The following is an 18,148-nucleotide window of genomic DNA, read 5'->3' as shown; positions in this document are numbered from 1 at the left end:
GTGGAGTCAGCTGAGCATTTATTGAACTATTACTTTTTGTGATACATTATATTTTTTGCTTTTATTTTTACTATACAAGAGGGCATTATATATATTTTTACAAAGAATATGTACAGATAATGTTACATATGAATTTTATTTTACTATATTAAAGGAAGAGTTACAAAGTATAGTTACGACAAGAGAGTGTTTAGTTTGATAAGGTTGAAAACAAATACATTAGACCTTCCAAATTTAAAATCCTAAATGACAAAATGAGCCTTGATTATCTCCACAGCAGTGTTACCAGTAGTGGCTGACATAGAGTATTGGAAATGGCATTGAAGGTGAAATAAACGTGATAGCCTAACAACAGTGGAAAATTATAAAAAACACACACAGCAAATAAAGTTGAACTCCTAAGGACCGCAGTCTATTTCCACTGTTGAGCATCTTTATTTTAATCTATACATATCAAAACTTTCCCTAGTATGGCCCTCAGAAGTTTTTCTTGTTTTTCTGCAAATATTACCTAGATCATATAGTCTAAGATACATTTATTTGTTTCATTAAGCTGTGTATTTCCTATCAAGAATTTTTTTCAGGCAAATGTTATGTTTTATAACTTCCAACCAATCCACCAACTATAATAAAAAAGTGGGGGCATGACCACAATCTCAAACTCCGAAACACTGGTTATATTCTTAGGTCTGCTTTCACAAAGCTATAAAGTCACATCATAGTTTATATTTTATACATTTATTTCTAACAAAATCTCCCAGTCAGTGTTCACATTAGCTTTGTGATATAGACGTGGCAGGGATGACTATATTCCTGTTTACCAATGTAAGAAACATTTTATGTACACGAATAAATTCTCAGCAAGCTACATTGCTGTGTCCATCACCCAGAACCCTGGAGTCCCATCCCAGTCTGGAGCATCTTTCCACCAAACCATTTTGCTTTAGCAGAATTCTCCCCCATTTACCTCATCCAGGCAGTCGTGTGGTGGTCAGTGTCCAGCTTCTTGTAGGCCAGTGCTATGACCCGAAAGCCCTGCGTCGTGTAAATCTGAAGTTCACTAACAAAACTAGTTGGTACTGTTTAGAAAGTAACACAGGATTAGTATGCAATATTTACGTAGCCAGTACTGGCAAAGAAAACTTCTACAAACAGCCAGTTCTTGCCCAAGAAAACACACCTCTATAAAGATGTGCATACAAGTAGCAGAAATGCTAAACATAATTACGTTGTCAGGGCTGACCTCTTGGGGTCCAGGGAAACTGAAAGGAAAAGGAAGCAGTTGAAAAAAGGAAAAAGGATAGGGAAAGTGTAGAATTCTTTTTCCCCCAGTTTAACCAACAAACATTTATTGAGAGTCTACTATGTGCCAAGAATTGGCTATGAAGAGATGAAACTGCCAGCTCTGCTCTGAGGATTTCTGTCTGAGTGACAACCAATAGACTAATAATGCAGTCAAATGAGATCATCGCCATGATCTAGGCAATGACAGCGAGCTGTGAAAAGTGCTTAGTAGTCCCTGCACCAGGCTGGAGGAAGTGGTCAGGGGAAGGAAGGAGAGGGCTTTTTGGCCGAGGGAGCATCATGCACTCAGGCACGGAGGCATGAGACACAAGGCTTGGTGGTTAGTTCAGCTCAGGGGAAGCACAGGCTGTGAGGAGAGGAGTGGTGAGGCAGATCTGGAAAGTTCGACGGGCGTCGGATCCTGAAAGCCTTATATACAATCCCGAAGAAAGTTGAGATTATACTGGAGCCCATGGGAAGCAACCAAAAGATTAAAAGCAAAACAGTGACAACATAGTTGTGACAGAAGAACCAATGTGGTCACAGTATAGAGGGTAAATCAGAGTGGACGAGACTGGAGGCAGAGGGCCCATTCACCAGCTATCGAAGTGATTAGGGCTGATGAGGGTCTGCAGCGACCCAGTGACAGAGCCATGGACTCGCAACTGACAAGACAGAGGCAGGAGGGAGAGGGAGGCTCAGAGACGGCACCTAAACTGGGGATGGTGGACATACCATTCACCAAAATGAGAAATTGTGAGAAAGATAAGCTGGATTTGAGTATTGAATTTGGAACGCCAGTGAGTCACCCAATTGGTGATGACCAGTATGCAATTGGATTCATAGATCAAGTGCTGTGGGGACATATTTACCTGGAAATACGGATTTGCCAGTTGCAATACAAGTCTATTCACTAACCTGTCTCAGGTTGGCAAAAGCTGGCCACCCTCTCTGGTGCACCTTTCATGAAAGCCAGTCGGTCACCCCCCATCTCTTGGACAATGACTGTCATCCTTTGCAGTGCTGATGAGAATGGGAACTGATGCAGGACTGCGATTCCTTCGACCGGGACCTGGTTGAGGGATGGGGAGTGGAGAGGCCCATGCCGACATAGCTTCTAGCCATTGGAAATTAACTACTCCTCCTTTAATTCTTATTTTAGCGAGCAAGGGGGAAGTTCTCAGCAATTCTCACAGCTGGAATTCAAAGAAGATACCTCTGTGACCTTTCAAAAATCATCGGCCAGAAGAGAGTTTCCCTTTGAGTTTGAGTGCTGTGGGGTGAGCAGCGAGCTCCGCTTACCTGGCTGGCTGTTTTGCAGGGCTTCACTACCATCACATGTGCCGACACGCCCTTGGTGTGGAAATCGTCCCTGGAAATAGCCATTTCCTGTTTCACAAATGGAATATTTCATTGCAGAGATGTATTCATTGTTCATCCACTGATGTTATGCTTAAACCCTCCCCTTGAGAAAACCCTCAGACCACCTTGATGTATCCTCCACATCTCTTTCCTCAGCTAGATGGAGGTGAACCAGACTTACTCTCCCACAGAAAAAAAAGAATGCTTTGGAAATGCTGCAAAACTTGAAGGGCAGACACTTCTGAATTATTCATGCAATTTATCCTGTTCTCTCTGTTGGAATGTGCTGACTAAAGGCTCATTCTCCATTTCTAAAGAGCTTAACTTGAAAGTAGTGCCCATGAATAGCCAGACTTATTTTGTGTGGAGCAAGCACCTTTCTGTCTATCTTTTCCTGGAGTTCTCTGCTGTTCCTGTTCTTGCCGGTCTATCTAGTTTGGATTGATAGTCCTCAGGGCAGGGCAGGGCAGGGCAGGGACTGCGATGTACATGGTTAAGGTTCAGTAATTACTATAATAATGACCCTAAATTAGAGTCAAAGGAACCTTTCACCCAAAGGTAACACAGTGCTTTGTAATCATCCCATGGAGCGGTTGAAAAAAAGAGAGGAAATTATAATTCCTACTTAAAGATGCAGAATCAGTAACTTAGAAAGGATGGAAGGAAGATTGGCAAAGTTATATCAGATTGCTATGAAATAATGCTCTGTGAGGTCTGGAAGGGACCCTAAAAATTGTGCCTCTCAGTGGTGCTCACAGTCTGTCACCAGGGCGCAGAGCTACGTGCAGGGAGAAGGGAAGGACTCACAGCTAAGTCGTTGGGGATGTGTGTTCCCTAATCCCAACCTTTGCACTCCAACTGCTATTTTGACTGGAGCCACTCTATTTAGTTTTTAAAGAGTACTTCTGAATAATGTTTCCTTTTAAGAAAAGATTCAAGCTTTTTTGTCTTATTTTGTTTTATATGAACACTGCTGGTCTAATTCAATCCCCTCATTTTATGGTCATGGGAGCCAAGTCCGCAAAACGAGAGATAACTTAGCAGTGTTGAGCTGTCGGTGAGAGCAGAGCCGAAATGAGAATCAGAAGGGCCAGATTCCTGCACTACACCATTTGCTCTTAAATCTAGCTCAAAGTCTCAACAAAAACTCTTTAATTGTTTTCCTTTTTGTTGTTTCCAGCCTTAGAAATAAAATCAATACTAACTTAATAAGAATAAAACTCATGGTCACCATGAGTGCTTATCCTAAGCACTAGGGATGTCAGTGTTTCCCAATCCCTGTGTTCTAGAGAACTTTGAAACCAGGTAATGCTCATAGAACAGTACAAAGAGAAGATAAATAATTATATAATGATTATAATTATGTTAATACTACTGAACCTGTAATATGTGCCAGGCGCAGTACCAAGGATTTTGTTAATGCATCATCTCAGTTAATCCTCACAATAATTTTATAAAACAGTTGCTATTATTAGCTTCATTGTGCAGATAAGGCAACCAGGCTTAGATTAGTTTGCACTTCACCGCCAAATGCACTCCACGTTGGAAAACTCGCATTTTATAAGTGTTAAATTGAAGTGGAAAATTGGAAAATTCCACTAAAGTGGAATTCTTAGGAAATTCCACTACTGCGTTTTTCACCCTTGCGATCCTTCCCTGGGCCTCCTCCTCCTCCCCTGTGACCTTACCCTGGCAGCTGCCACCCTCATAAATCACCTGTAGCAATTAATGTACCAGGCTGTAAAGTAGCTTAGGACCCTGCCTCACTGAAGTTAACCCTGTTGTAACCGTGCCCCTCCCCCTTAAGCAGAGTGTATAATAGACTGCAGTGATCTTTGTCTGGTGCTCAGAATTTGGGAGGAAAAATCCCCCTCTGAGCCCGCTGGTGTATAAACCTGTTTTATCATTATTTCTGTGTGTATGTCGGTCTATTTCCGGTCATCTCTGCCGTAACAAAATAGCTGTGATAAAGCCTATGTTGCTCTGGCATTGAAGAAGCTTCTTAGATTCTCTGCACAGCAGAGGCTTACCCAGGTGGTAGCTTCAAACATTTTGAGGTCCAGAGGGTCTCCCTGGACGGTCCCATCGAGAAGGATGAGAGAGTGGCAGCTGGCCATGGCCGCACACAGCGGGCCCCACGGCAAAGCCTTGCCCGAGGCAAAGCTGTGGACATCCTGGAAGCTGAGGGAGAAGAGGGAAAGGGCTTTGGTTCTAACCCCTCATGCCAAAGTGGAGCATCTTAGAGGTGAACATCTTTTTCAAAAATAATTTAATATGCTTTGTTGAATTATATACCCACGGTCCAACCCCCCCAAATTAATTCAGCCATCATCCTTTGGTAAATTCACTGAGTATAGTTAACACAGAAGCATAAGCACATATTCGGAAACAAAAAAAAGCACAAATCAGAAAAAAATCTTATCAGTCAGTAATCTGTAATCAGTCACTAATTCTGAGCATATAATTCTGAGTTCCAGAGGATTGAGCCAGACTCTGGATAGCACAACAAATACATAAAGCTCTCTATCATCCCTATCCTTGTATTTTTATTTGAGCATTTCTAATTTATCAATTTCTGATAGCCTTTGATGGCTCATGAAGTATCTGTCTAGTACAATGGTCAGGCCCTTTTGGAAAAGATCAGAATTATCAGATAAGAATTGACAAGAAGATATTTAATAGCTTATAAGTCAGGTGCTCACTTCTTACCTAGAATTAACTGTTCTCTCTCATTTCATTAATTAAATTTGTCAATTTTTTAAAAAATTTAAATTGCCGTTTTAGTAATTTGAAGCCAACTTTGATCTTTTTGAAGGAAGGAAGGAAAGGACAGAAAGAGGGAAGAAGGGAGGTAGGCCTAATTAATCAGTAAGTTACCTAAATATTATATCAAGTGTTTTTATTTAAACATAACAAGCTATTTTTAGAAATAGAAAGTTTCCAAAGTTTTGTGACTAATATGATGTCAATTCAATAAGTAGAACATTCAAAAGACAGAACATATTTAGCTCATTTTAGATGAACAAACGTTTACTGTGCACCTACTATGTGTGTCTAGTACAGTGCTATGGCTTTGGGGACACAAACATAAATAAGAAAAAGATTGCTCTCAAGGTGCTCACACATTTGAATAAATGCATACATATTTTGAAGAAGCTGAAAAAGAAAAATACTAACAAACGAGGAAATGAGATGTATATTCAAATCCATTATCTAGGAAAAATGAAAAGACCTTTAGAAAGTTCAACACTGTAAGAGGCTTCCTCTGTAAACTAAAGTGGTTAGAAGCACCAGGATTATATTTTAAACTAGGAATTAGACTTGTTTCTAAGCAGTATTTTAATATGACAATGTATCAAAACCAAGTGTAATTAAAAATACTTTATGGATAAATTGTATGTCATCCGCATAATGGAAAAGAACCACAGTGAACCTTTCATGAATAAAATGCTTTGTGATTTAGGTTGTAAGTATTAGAGGGAAACACTATCATTTTCAAACAAAACATAAATTTCAAATGCACAACATTTTGTGTTCTGATCACACTGGAGGTGGGTAGAGAGGAGAAAAGGCAGGCAGAAACACAAACTCAGACATGGCCACAAGAGGGCCACGGGAGAAGGACGTGCAAATCTTTACCACATCAAGCTGAAAACTGCCAATAGGGAGTCTTTTCTTGCTGGAAAAGAGGAGGTTACAGAAGCCAGAAGGTGGAGTTCCCAGAATCAGAATACCAAGGAAAATGAGTACACTAGCTGTGTTTCCACAATGTTCCTTTTCCTGAAATTCAGGGCACAAAAGTCAATGCAGTGTTCTCCTTCCTCCGAGCATATCAAGATGCTTCAGCTTGCACACAAGAATGTTACCTCTCTGAAGGACGGTGTCCTGGTCTTGTCCATATTATTTAAACTGGGCCAACTTCAGGCCTCTGATGAATATGCTAAAAGCAAATTACATTTCAGCAAAAATTTGAACGCAGTGTCAAAACTGCCCCACCACCTCCTGGGTTTGTGAGTGGCCTGGGGCCGGGTGGGGCGAAATATGCATGTTTTAATGACTCTTGGAAAAATTCAAGAGGAGAAATTAAATGAAGATATTTTGGCAATCATTTGTCCACCAAAGCCAATGCTAAAATGTCTCCATCAGTAGTTTCAAGAGACAACATGGAATTCTGGACAAAGAGAAATTACAATGCCTTTAGTCCAAGGTACTCACCCATTCCTATCACAGGGCACGACTCCCCAGAGATCCAAGCCATCCCTTGTTAAGGTACCTGTCTAAATAGAAACAAATACTTGGTTCACTCTGAAGATCTGGTGGCCCTATGGAGAAGACTCCATAGTGAAGACAAATAAGGTATGTTTTAAAAGGAAAATATACTTCACAAATGTATTATCAAGACCAGCACTTCAAAGAGAGACACCGAAAGACAGGAATCTGGAGTCCTGGTGGAAGCTTTGATGATCTCGTACCAGCTGTAGACAAGCTGGCACTTAACTTCTTTGAACTTCCGTGCCCTCCATGGTAAAAAGAAGAAAACAGTATCTTCCTTACAGCTTCAGAGGGTTGTTTTGAGAATCTAATGGTAGACTGAATGGAAGGGCAAGTCCTGGGTAAGCCTCTAAGAGCTATAAAAGGAGCAAGTCCCAGTTTTTATAGTAGAAGTTAAAAATATGTCATCAGAAATAAGTAACGGAGTAGAATTTTTACCTACAAGGCACCCTTTGTGAAAAGACTAAAGAAATTTGTTGCTATTTGATACTGATTTGGTAAAAGCGTTTGTTGGCATTTCTCTCAGCATAACGTTTTAAGAGCTCAGACTAGGTTCGAACACTAGCTGTGTGACCTGGGTGAATTACTCAACCCCTCTAACATCAGAGCCCTTGTCTGCAACATGGTCATAATCTCACAGACTTGTTGTGAAGATTAAATGAGATAATGTGTCTAATTTAATATCTAGCATATAGTAAGAGCTAAGAATAATGGTAATTACTCGTAATTATTGCTAATTTTTAATTCAAATTCAATTCACAATTATCTCTCTCACTCCTGTTTCTTTTTCCAAGTCCAAGGAAATGATCTCGTAAATAGAATGTGTTTCCTTACAATGCTAGTTTGATCACAAAATAATATTGAAATGGTGGCAAGAGTCATATTAACTTTCTGTTCTTGGTAGATCTTTCTGATAATCCAGTAATTATAAAATACAGCTCTGATCCCATTAATTCTCTGCTATCAAAACCTTCAATGCATTGTTTAATGGGTACAAATGTACTTAATGACAGTTAACAGTGCACTTAAAAATGGTGAAAATGGTTAATTTTATGTTATGTATATTTTATCACAATAAAAAAATTAATTAAAAAAGAAGGCAATGACAACAACAAAAAACCTTTAATGGCTTTTTGCTGCTTAAAGATTAAATAAAAAATTCCTAGCCAGACGTTCAAGGTCCACAGACATCCTCTCCCATTACTAATGTCCTGCTCTAGTCAAAACCACACACTCTCTTGCTTTCCTGCCTCCACACCTTTGCCCATGCTCACCTTCCCATGATGCCCTGAAGGGCATTTCCATCTCATCCTCTTACAACTCCCCCCTTTACCCCAGCACATGTGTGTACAGGCTTTAACAATACACTCAAGAGAAGATAGAATACGAGGCTGCTTGGGAATAACCAGCAATTAATCAAGTGTAATTTTAAGCAATAAACTATAGATGGGAAAATACAGTAAAGGTTTATATGGGGTTTTGTAGGAACCAAGTCTCGCAGTAAGACACAGTTTAATAAACTCTTCCTTTTTCATTCATTCATTAATTCAATAAATATTTATTGAGCACTGACTCTATGCCAGGGAATATTCTTAGCATTAGGGACACATCAGTGACTATAGTAAAGGGTTTAAATTTTATTCCTTGAATGAGAGTTTTGACTGCAGAGGGACAGGATGCTATTTTAATTAATTGCTTTCCATAGCATATTGAAGCAGCAAGGACCTTAAAAATTCTCCTATTCAGTACCCACTCCCCCTCCTCTAAACCCTAGAATCTGAGAGCTCAAGAGATGTATCTATCCCAGATCGCATGCCCAACCAGAGATTAAATGAAGCCATGTACCCACATTCTACATTTCCTGCCTCACAGGTGGGTAAAAAACACCTGTGTATGATGACAGTGATGATAAAAATGGCTATGAGAGCGAGGATGAAACACACATACCTTGTCAAAGCAGACAAGGTTTACTTGTCCACACACATTGATTCTCTGGGGACTAATACAGAAAATGCCTCTCTTCTTCAGCCTCTTCTGGGCATAGATAATGCCTGTGGTCAGAGCAGCAGGTAGAGCAGGAGGAACTGCAATTGTGATGACATCAAGGGCTTTCTTCACTATATCCTCTGGAGGTTCCTGGAAGATAGTCATTCTTTAACTATTACAGGCAAATCAGTGATGGGCAGCATCTGACTTTTTTCCTTCTTCTTCTTTAGGTCAAATTTCTGGAAATGGTATCACTAGGACAAAGGGCATGACCATCTTTACAGCTCTCAGCATCTTTTGCCAAAGTGCAATAAAAAGGTTTATGATGGTTCATACTTCTATCAGCAGAGAACAATGTACCAGTTTGCCATGTCCTTACCAACAGTGGGTATCCAGTTTTACTTAAAATTTCTCATTTAATAGCTGCAAAAATACTACTTTACTGAAATAAATACATTCTCAGACGAAAAGGAAAAAAATAGTGTAAAGTGTGAGTAAAAGAGTGAAGGTATGTTGATATCTCAATAAACAAATTGTTTTATCCCACTCTCCCATAAGATCTGATTGTTATTATGGAACTTAGTGATCAATTGCTTATATTGGGGAATTGGCACTAGATAAGCGGTTCCAGTGTTTGGCTTTGTTTCCCAGGTTTATAAACCATGCCCTAGGTTAATGTCAACATGCAGAGTATGAAATATATAGGGACGAGTGTATGTGTGCATGTAATAAAAGAGCAAAGGCAGCTTACCCCACTGAGCACATAGACACACAGAGTATAGATCATCCCAATGGTGGCTGTCCCCACAAGGCACAGGAGGAACCTGATAGCATCCCTGTAGAGCTTAAAATTCATTGGCTTGGGGTAGAGAATGGATCTCACAAGGTCCCCCTTTGCAGTGTTGAAACCTGAAAGAGCAAACACACACCCCACTCTCAGGAGGACAAACCCTACTGCTAGTGCTCTTCTAAACCTCAACATTGCCTTTGATTTCCTCTAGAGATATTTAAACCGTGTTTAAACCCAAAGGCAATTGAAAGATAAGTGAAAAAATAAATAAGCGCTAGAATGGAAATATCTATCTTGAGCCTAGTGCTCTCTCTGGCCTTCCTTTCCTCAACTTCCAATTTTTATGCATCCTAGAGATAGGAAACAGCCATACTGGATGGAGAGTGCAGCTTTTCCAAATATAACTTTATTTTAAGGAAATGACTCATGAGCATGCAGACACACACACACACACACACACACACACACACACCACTTTAATTAAAATTAAATGGCCCAGTAAATACTGATGGACTCAGTTTTCTAATTCTTTTCAGTGTTAAATTTTCAGTGTCTAGCCCTACCTGCCTAGAAAGAACTTGGGATTAGAGAAAACCTCGGTCCAGCTATGGCATTTTTAAAAGTTCACTTGAATTGTGTGGCCTCAGCCTATTCAAGTATAAAATGCGGACAGTCGACATTTCTGCTCTGCTGGTTTGATATGTGGAAATAGTTTACAAACTGTGAAGCACGTAATTAGTAATTATTGTCATCAGTATTATTTACCAAAAATCATATACCATAGTTCAATTGGCATTTAAAATATCATATAGATTTACATACATTTGATTTGTTATCTAAAGACTGCTCCTTACCTAATAAATTTAAGGAACTAGACAACTTGAGCAAAAGTATTTCATTAAAAGTAACAACACAGAGGAGGAGATGCTAACCGGTCTGCAGTACCACTGCTCTCACGGTCCCAGAGCATGCTGCCTTGGCCTGGATCACCTCTGTTCCACAGAAGAGGACATGCCGTTTGTAATCCGCTTCACTCTGTGTTTTCCAGGGCACAGAGCTATCCATTTTGGGTAATGGAGTTTTAGTGACTGGAATACTCTCTCCTACAGAAAACAAGCATCCCGTTTTGCGAGGTAAAATGCCTTCACTCATTTAAATCATGCCTGCACTCACTCATCATACAACAGCCATTTGTTGTGAGCCTTTCTGGTGACAGAGACAACCCTAGGTACTGGGGATACAAGGGTAAACATAGTTCTTGTTTTTAAGAGGTCAGTAGTTTAGAGTGGGAGACAGACATGTAAGCAAATAAGTATAGTGCAGTGTTATAAATACTGAGTATTGTAAATCAAGCATGGATGTTAAAATAGCTGGAAATAATTATGTAGGGAGCAGCGAGCTGTGCTGTCTAGAATATAGAGTGTGGGTAACAAGGGCCGTGAGAGCTTTGTAGGAGCCTAAGCGTGCAGAGCCCCAAATTTAAGGATTTAAACATTTTTCTAAAGTCACTGGAGGCTGAAGGAGGGTGGGGAGATACTTAACTGCTTTAATCAGGGGCTAATATCATATTTGTGTGTAAGAGAGAGCACTCTGTTCACAATGTTGAATTGGGGTCTGGTGAGGCTGGAGGCTGCACATCTAGCTGGGAACTGCTCAGAGTCCCAGGTGGAAGGGATGAGGCCTGAACGAGGCATTTGGCTGTGAAAATAGAAAGGAAGTGCTGGACTTGAGGGCATTTTTATATTGGCACGTTATAGGGATAGAGGAATTTAAAATGACTTCCTGGTTCCTAACATGGGAGGTGAGCAGAGGGTGGCATTATTCATCAACATAGGGATTACAGGAGGAGAGAAAGAATAGTCCCTTATCCACCGTGAGCTGAAGCTGCCTTGTAGAACGACCATGTGAGATGTCTTGTAGGTACTTAGAGAGTTATCTGGATCTGAGCCCAGGTGAAAGGCCTTGACCAGAGGTATTTAGTCAGAGTTTATCAGCTTATGGACAATAATTAAAGCCACAGAAAGAGACAAGGTTACATAGGGACCAAGTCTGGGGTGAGAAGAGGAAAGGACAGTGCTGTAGCCCTGAGCAGCAACAGCAACCAAGGAGGTGGAGAAACAGGAGCAGTAGAGAAACTGCATGGGTAAGGTCAATGGTAGGAGAATTTGGAGAGAGAGAGTTGTCTTAGAAAGTTAGAGAGGAGAGAGTTTTCAGAAGGAGAGGTGGTCAGAATAGTCAAATGCAACAGAGAGGACGATAAGATGAGAGATTTAAAGAATACATTGGAATTGGCAATGGGGACCCTGGCGACTTTTGCCGGAGTAGTGCGAGGAGCGTGCTGCAGTGGGTCGAAATGCTAATACGAGGTATTGAACGAAATTGTGACATAACTATGGCCTGTCCTGAGGAGCAAGCTTGTAAAGCCTCCCACTAATCTTTGCAAAGTGAGCACTATAAAGTATTAATAGAATCCTATTCCAGTGCGCTGGGGCTATTTTCATTAGGAAAATGGTACTTGGCACGGCAAAAGTCCTGACGTTACAGAATTTTTATGAATCTATGGATTCTTGAAAGAAAGAAGCTGACCTGCCATGATCTGTCATACATTTATTTATTTCAAAATATTAAGGGGGGACATAGATCATTTTTGTAATGCTTAAGTCCTGGCTATAGGTGTGCCAATCACCCAAATAGTGCTCATAGTATCCATTAGATTGGTCCCTCTCCTGGTTGCTATCCACTGAGTTTTACTTCCTTCTATGTACATGTGCGCATGCATTTATTTTTTGTAAGTTCACATAGGAGGAAGATATGTGTTCTTTGTCTTCACTTCATGCCTTTGTGGTCTGCCTGAGAGAAATGGATTCTATTTGGACCTTAATGGGAACCACAGTACACCATTGTACATTCATAGTCTCCCATTTCATCTCTGAAAAGGATTTTATGGTTCTTCTTCATCTTACAGAAATGTTGGCACATCTCACTATTACGCTATATAAGTGAAAAATCAAAGCGGTAACTTTGAGCAAGTCACTCCTCCTCTCTGGACCTCACCTGTGAAGGGAGATGACCTCTGAGGTCCCTCCCAGCTCCAGCGTGCTATTTAAAAATGAAATACAGTTGGTCCAAAATACCCAGTGTGTACTTTAAAAGTAGCAGATTTGCCAAATGCTGCATCATGAACTTTTTAACATTTGCAATACAGGCCTGGAAGAACACCAACTGCCCTGTGGGTTTCAGGATGTCATTGATGGTTTTCAAACCCTCCAAGTTTATTTGAAGACATATTTTATATAAAAATATTAAAGGTAAAAATCACAGACAATCCTGAAAGATCTAATGATCTTCACAGTCTTTTAAAGTAAAATGAGAGGGTTGTAATAATCCTTTGTTCAAGAAGAAAATGCTAAACACTCAAAAAGTTAATGGTTGTATCAAACCTAGCACACAGAAGGCAGCTTTAATTTGAACTCTCAGATCCATCCCCAGCAGGACTAGGATTTGTGGAAATAGGAAGGTCCCACAGCAGTCTCACGCTTTGCAGTGGGTCGTCGTCATTCAGGTGGAGGAGGGGCGGGGACCGCGGTAGCGTGGAGCCCAGGTGAGCCCAGAGAAGCTGAGGCGGTGGAGATGGAGGCGTACCTGTCAGCATGCCTTCATTCACCACGCAGCTGCCGTCAATCAGGACGGCATCGCACGGCATTTGCACTTTGTTCCCTGTCAAAATCAATAAATCTCCGGGCACCAGAAAGCGTGATTCCAGCTCTTGAACTCCAGCTGAAAGAGTGAGGAGACAGAGTTCAGTCATGTTCCACAAAAACAAGGTCCAACATCTATTTAAGTTGAAAATCAATAAAGCAACCAGAGCATTTTTTAAAAAACGGAGGACATTCCTCAACATTGATTCAAAATCTGGGGAAAAAGTAATAAACTATGTAAAATAAAAACCTTTGTGTGTGGGGCGGGGGGAAAGAAGCAAAGAAAAAACTAATGCCAAATTCAGAAAACATATTTGAAACTTATGTTACAGACAAAAGATCCTATTCAGAATCTTTTAAAGAGAGATGGGTAGCAAATAACTTATATAGCAAAATTGCTAGATATTAACAGTTCGCACACACACAAACAGAAGTGGTGTGTTAAATGTTTGAAAAGCTGCTCATTCTTACTCGTAATAAGAGAAATTAAAGTTCTTTCCTTTCTTCCCAACTTCCTGCCTGCCTTTATTTTCCTCCTTCCTTATAGAGTCCCAAAGCTGTTGTGGACCGAGCAAGAGAGGCATCGCTGCAGCGGGCTGGGTGGGGTGGGCTGGCAGCCTGCTGTGGGGTGCTGGAGCCTAAGGAGAATGGAAGGGTGTTTACATGACCCTGGTGTCAGAGCCCGAGCAGGGGGGAAGGGCTGCCATGGTGGTAGTGGCCTGCCATGGGATATTGGGGTCCAAGCAGAGTGTAAAGGGCATCTACGTGGGAGCAGGGGTGAGGGCAGAGGGAGTTTCAGCAATGATGGAAGATTGGGTACATCCAGGCAGAATGGATACAATAAGTACAGTAGTCCCTCCACCCTTTTATCTGCAGTTTTGCTTTCCTTTGTTTCAATTACTTGTAGTCAACTGCACTTGGAAAATATTAAATGAACAATCCCAGAAATAAACAATTCACAAGTGTTTAATTGTACACCATTCTGAGTAGCGTGATGAAATCTAATGCTGTCCTGCTCTGTCCTACCCAGAACACAAATCATCCCTTTGTCCAGCATATCCACACCGTAAATTCTGTTTGTTGGTCACTTAGTAACCATCTCGGTTAGCAGATTGACTGCTGTGGTATCACAGTGCTCATTTCAACCAGCCCTTATTTTACTTAATAATGGCCCCAAAGCACAGAATAGTGATGCTGACAATTCAGATACATCAAAGAAAAGCTATAAAGTGCTTCCTCTAAGTGAAAAGGTGAAAGTTCTCCACTTAATGAAGAAACAAAAAACAATTGTATGCTGAGGTTGCTAAAATCTATAGCAAGAAAAAATCTTTATCTGTGAAATTATAAAGAAGGAAAAGGAAGTCCATGCTAGTTTTGCTGTTGTACCTCAAACTGCAGAAGTCACAAGCATAGTATGTAAGTGCTTAGTTAAAATGGAAGGCGTGTTACATTTGTGAGTGGAAGACAGGAACAGAAATATGTTCTCATTGATGGCGATCAGACTTGGTACTACTCACGATTTCAGGCATCTACTGGGAGTCTTTGTATTCCCTGTAAATAGATTGAGGTTAACGAGAGCCGGGTTTCTCACTGATGAAAGGAAGTTACAAAGATAGAGAGAGAGAAAACGAGAATAAACCCTATGGTATTAGATTAGAATTGGAAATATCAGTGTCCTAGAGACAGAGAAATAACACAGATGTAAATGTGTGTGGATATAAGAATACATAAATCCATGTTTGCTAGTCTGTTTATACATATAGTCTCTGACTCTGTCCTTTGAGAAGGCCTTACAGCAGTGAAATACCAATGTAATGAACACATTCAGTGCCCAATTTTTGGTTTCTAAACTCCATTCCTCCAAATGAAAAACCAGGGTGCTTTAGAGAAAGGGCTGATCACAAGGTTGGGTCAAGAAAAGTATTACAGAAGCTGGAACACCTTGTGCCATTAAGTAGGAAAATGCTCAAAGAATGATGGGGACATATCACAAAGATATCAAAACCAACTTAAAGGACCCTTGCTGCCAGAATCTATAACAATTTGAGCATCAAAATAAAAAATAATAATAAAGAACTACAGCCATTGAATAAAATAGGGATTCATGAGTCCATAATGGCGTAAGTAGATGAATAGGTAGATAAGAAGAAAGATAGCTTTCGTTGCAGGAAAATGGCAAATAATTAATTAGAAGGAGAGATAGAATTAGAAAATCATCATTTGGCAACTATTATAGTAATCATTTAATCACTAAACATCAATGGATACTAAAACTAATGGGTAAAAATTTGAGGAAGATGGTTTATCTATATAGTCTCAAAGTATCTCTCAACAAAATAAGTATTAATGGCAAAGGAGGAAAGAATAAATTTACAATGGAGAAACCTGGAGGATTCTGTTTAATTCAGTAATCCAGTCAACATCACCAGTTTCAGGACAAATTTGAATTATATACCACGTGAGAGGAAGCAGTGAGAACACAGCACCGTGTCTGGGATATGCCAGCCAAAAATGCATAACCTGAATTTAACAATGAGGCAACATCAGACAAATCTAACTTGAGTGACATTCTACAAAATAACCAGAGTTGAAAGAGTCCAAGTTACCGAAGTCAAGAAAAGATTGAAGATTAAAGAGACGTGGGAAACAAAAGCATTTTTGTGATCCTGGACACCTTTCCTCTAAAGGACACTATTGAGACAGTTGGCAAACGTGAATAAGGTCTGACCATTAGTTGGTAGTAGAATGTCAATATTAACTTCCTGGATGAACTGTTGTTTATGTAGGAGAATATCCTTGTCTTTAAGAAATACACACTAAAGTATGTGGTGGTCATGGAGCCACGTCAGCAACTCATTCTCAAATAGTTCTGGGAAAAAAAGTTACTTGAACTATTCTTGCAACTTTTCTGTAAGTTTTAAATTATTTCCTTAAAAAAAAGAGAGAAATATACATTAGATAACATTGCTCACCTATACGATGAGAAAAATCTAAAAGTTTGCCAGAACATTCTGTTGGCAAGGCTGTGAGGAATCAGGCATTCCCACGTTTCTGGTGCAAATGCAAACGGGCACAATCTCTAGAAATTTGGTGATACTTCTCTAGTAAAAGTACATATGCATTTATTCTTCAGCCTAGCAATTTTACTTCAAAATTTTACTGGCAAAAATATAAAAACATATATGTACAAGACTCTTTATTATAGCACTATTTGTAATAGTAAAAGACAGAGAAAATAATTCTTTAATAGAGGACTGATTTAATAAACAATGGTTCCTAGACACAAGAGAGTACTATGCAGTTGAAGTAATGCATGAAGAGTATCTATATACACTGTTAATTAAAGGCACCTGGTAAACAGTTAAGTATGCACATATACACAACATAAAGTACAGTTAAATAAGTTTAGTATACCCTTATCTATCTAAAAAGCAGCAGTATAGATACATATCCTATTTTGTGTATATAATATATAGCTGTAAATATTATATATAATTTGATTATATTTTCAAATATAATAAATCAAAACAACCAAAGTGATAATTATAGAGAGAATGAATACGCAAGTTACAGAGGACATGGATAGGTGCTAGACTCCCCTGAATATCTCTTGTCTTATGGATTTGACTTTCAAGCCATGTAGATATTTTCTATACTATCTACACAAAATAATATAAAAAAATTGAAAAGCTAACTCTAAAATCTAAAGCAAAATTAGTGAAATGAACCTATCAAGTTGTTGGCATCACCATACAGAGAACTATTTTGAGTAAGTTTAAAACATAATTTTGGGGGACAAAAAAAGGTATAATTTGATTCTACATTTCTGATGGGATATCATGAACAGGGAGAAAAAAAGAACTCTAAAAATACCTTAAACTGTTTTTAGGAATCATTAATTCTGAGTGTGTTGGTTTGTTATTCTGAGACTATTGTAGATAATGGGATAAAGCAAAAGAGTAATCCATTCCTGTCACTGTGAATTGGGATTTTTGGTATAGTGAAAGGAGAGGAGACACAAATAAAATCAAAAAAATTAAGTAAAAAGCCCATAGTTCTGAACTTGAATTGAAATTGTCAGTATGAGCTTATAATGTATTTTATCTTAAAAAATTATTTCCTAAGTGTATCTTCTGAAAAAGACTAGAAATGATGACTAATACCATAAAAATGGGCACTCTGATTGAGTACCCTGCCTAAGAACTCTTTTGAAAAACAGATGCATCCAGGTTTGGTTCAGGAATTGTCTCAATGGGTTTAATAAAAATCTCAATGACTGTTAGGGTCATGTCAAAACTACTCAGGAGCCAATTTGAAGAGGCTCTCAATGGCCAAAGATGGGAAAATATGAGCAAAAATAGGAATAAAAACTTCAATGGATGGAAATGCACCAACCATTTTAAACTTTATGATACTAAAAGAAAAAAATCCTCTGGAAGATACTAGATAATTAGCCCACTATTTTTAAAGCTGGCAAATGAAAAGAAAGAATCAGATCTTTATCCTTTATTTCTTAAATTGAATCTCAGGGTAACGAAATAGTGGAGGAGCGGTGTTTCTTTTTACAGAAATATTCCTATTCCACCTAATTTTAAAAACAACACTATGGAAGTAAAAAATTTGTAGCTCCTAATGAAGTAAAAAATCTAAGTCATGAACATTCGTATCTGCTAATCTCACAAAAAGAAGACAATTAGACATTATATGCCTCTAGTATACAATACTAACTATGAGCATTCATGCCAAAAATTTAAGC

General features: G+C 39.2%; 1 protein-coding gene across 1 annotated transcript in view; it reads right to left on the bottom strand.

The window, feature by feature from the left end:
* ATP13A4 (ATPase type 13A4) overlaps window positions 1-18,148 on the bottom strand; it is a 161,341-nt gene that overhangs the window by 35,996 nt on the left and 107,197 nt on the right. Inside the window, exons 8-16 of the mRNA XM_012639862.1 lie at window positions 13,337-13,471; window positions 10,627-10,797; window positions 9,656-9,813; window positions 8,866-9,054; window positions 6,862-6,923; window positions 4,677-4,827; window positions 2,587-2,673; window positions 2,203-2,356; window positions 968-1,079 (exon numbers count right to left, since the gene is read on the bottom strand). Coding sequence (XP_012495316.1) covers window positions 968-1,079; window positions 2,203-2,356; window positions 2,587-2,673; window positions 4,677-4,827; window positions 6,862-6,923; window positions 8,866-9,054; window positions 9,656-9,813; window positions 10,627-10,797; window positions 13,337-13,471 — 1,219 coding nt within the window. The remainder of the gene's footprint in view (window positions 1-967; window positions 1,080-2,202; window positions 2,357-2,586; window positions 2,674-4,676; window positions 4,828-6,861; window positions 6,924-8,865; window positions 9,055-9,655; window positions 9,814-10,626; window positions 10,798-13,336; window positions 13,472-18,148) is intronic.

This window comes from Propithecus coquereli, unplaced genomic scaffold (assembly GCF_000956105.1).
Source record: "Propithecus coquereli isolate 6110/MARCELLA unplaced genomic scaffold, Pcoq_1.0 Scaffold10, whole genome shotgun sequence".
Taxonomy (NCBI): domain Eukaryota; kingdom Metazoa; phylum Chordata; class Mammalia; order Primates; family Indriidae; genus Propithecus; species Propithecus coquereli.
The sequence above is the reverse complement of the archived record's forward strand: the minus strand, read 5'-3'. Positions and strand labels throughout refer to the sequence as shown.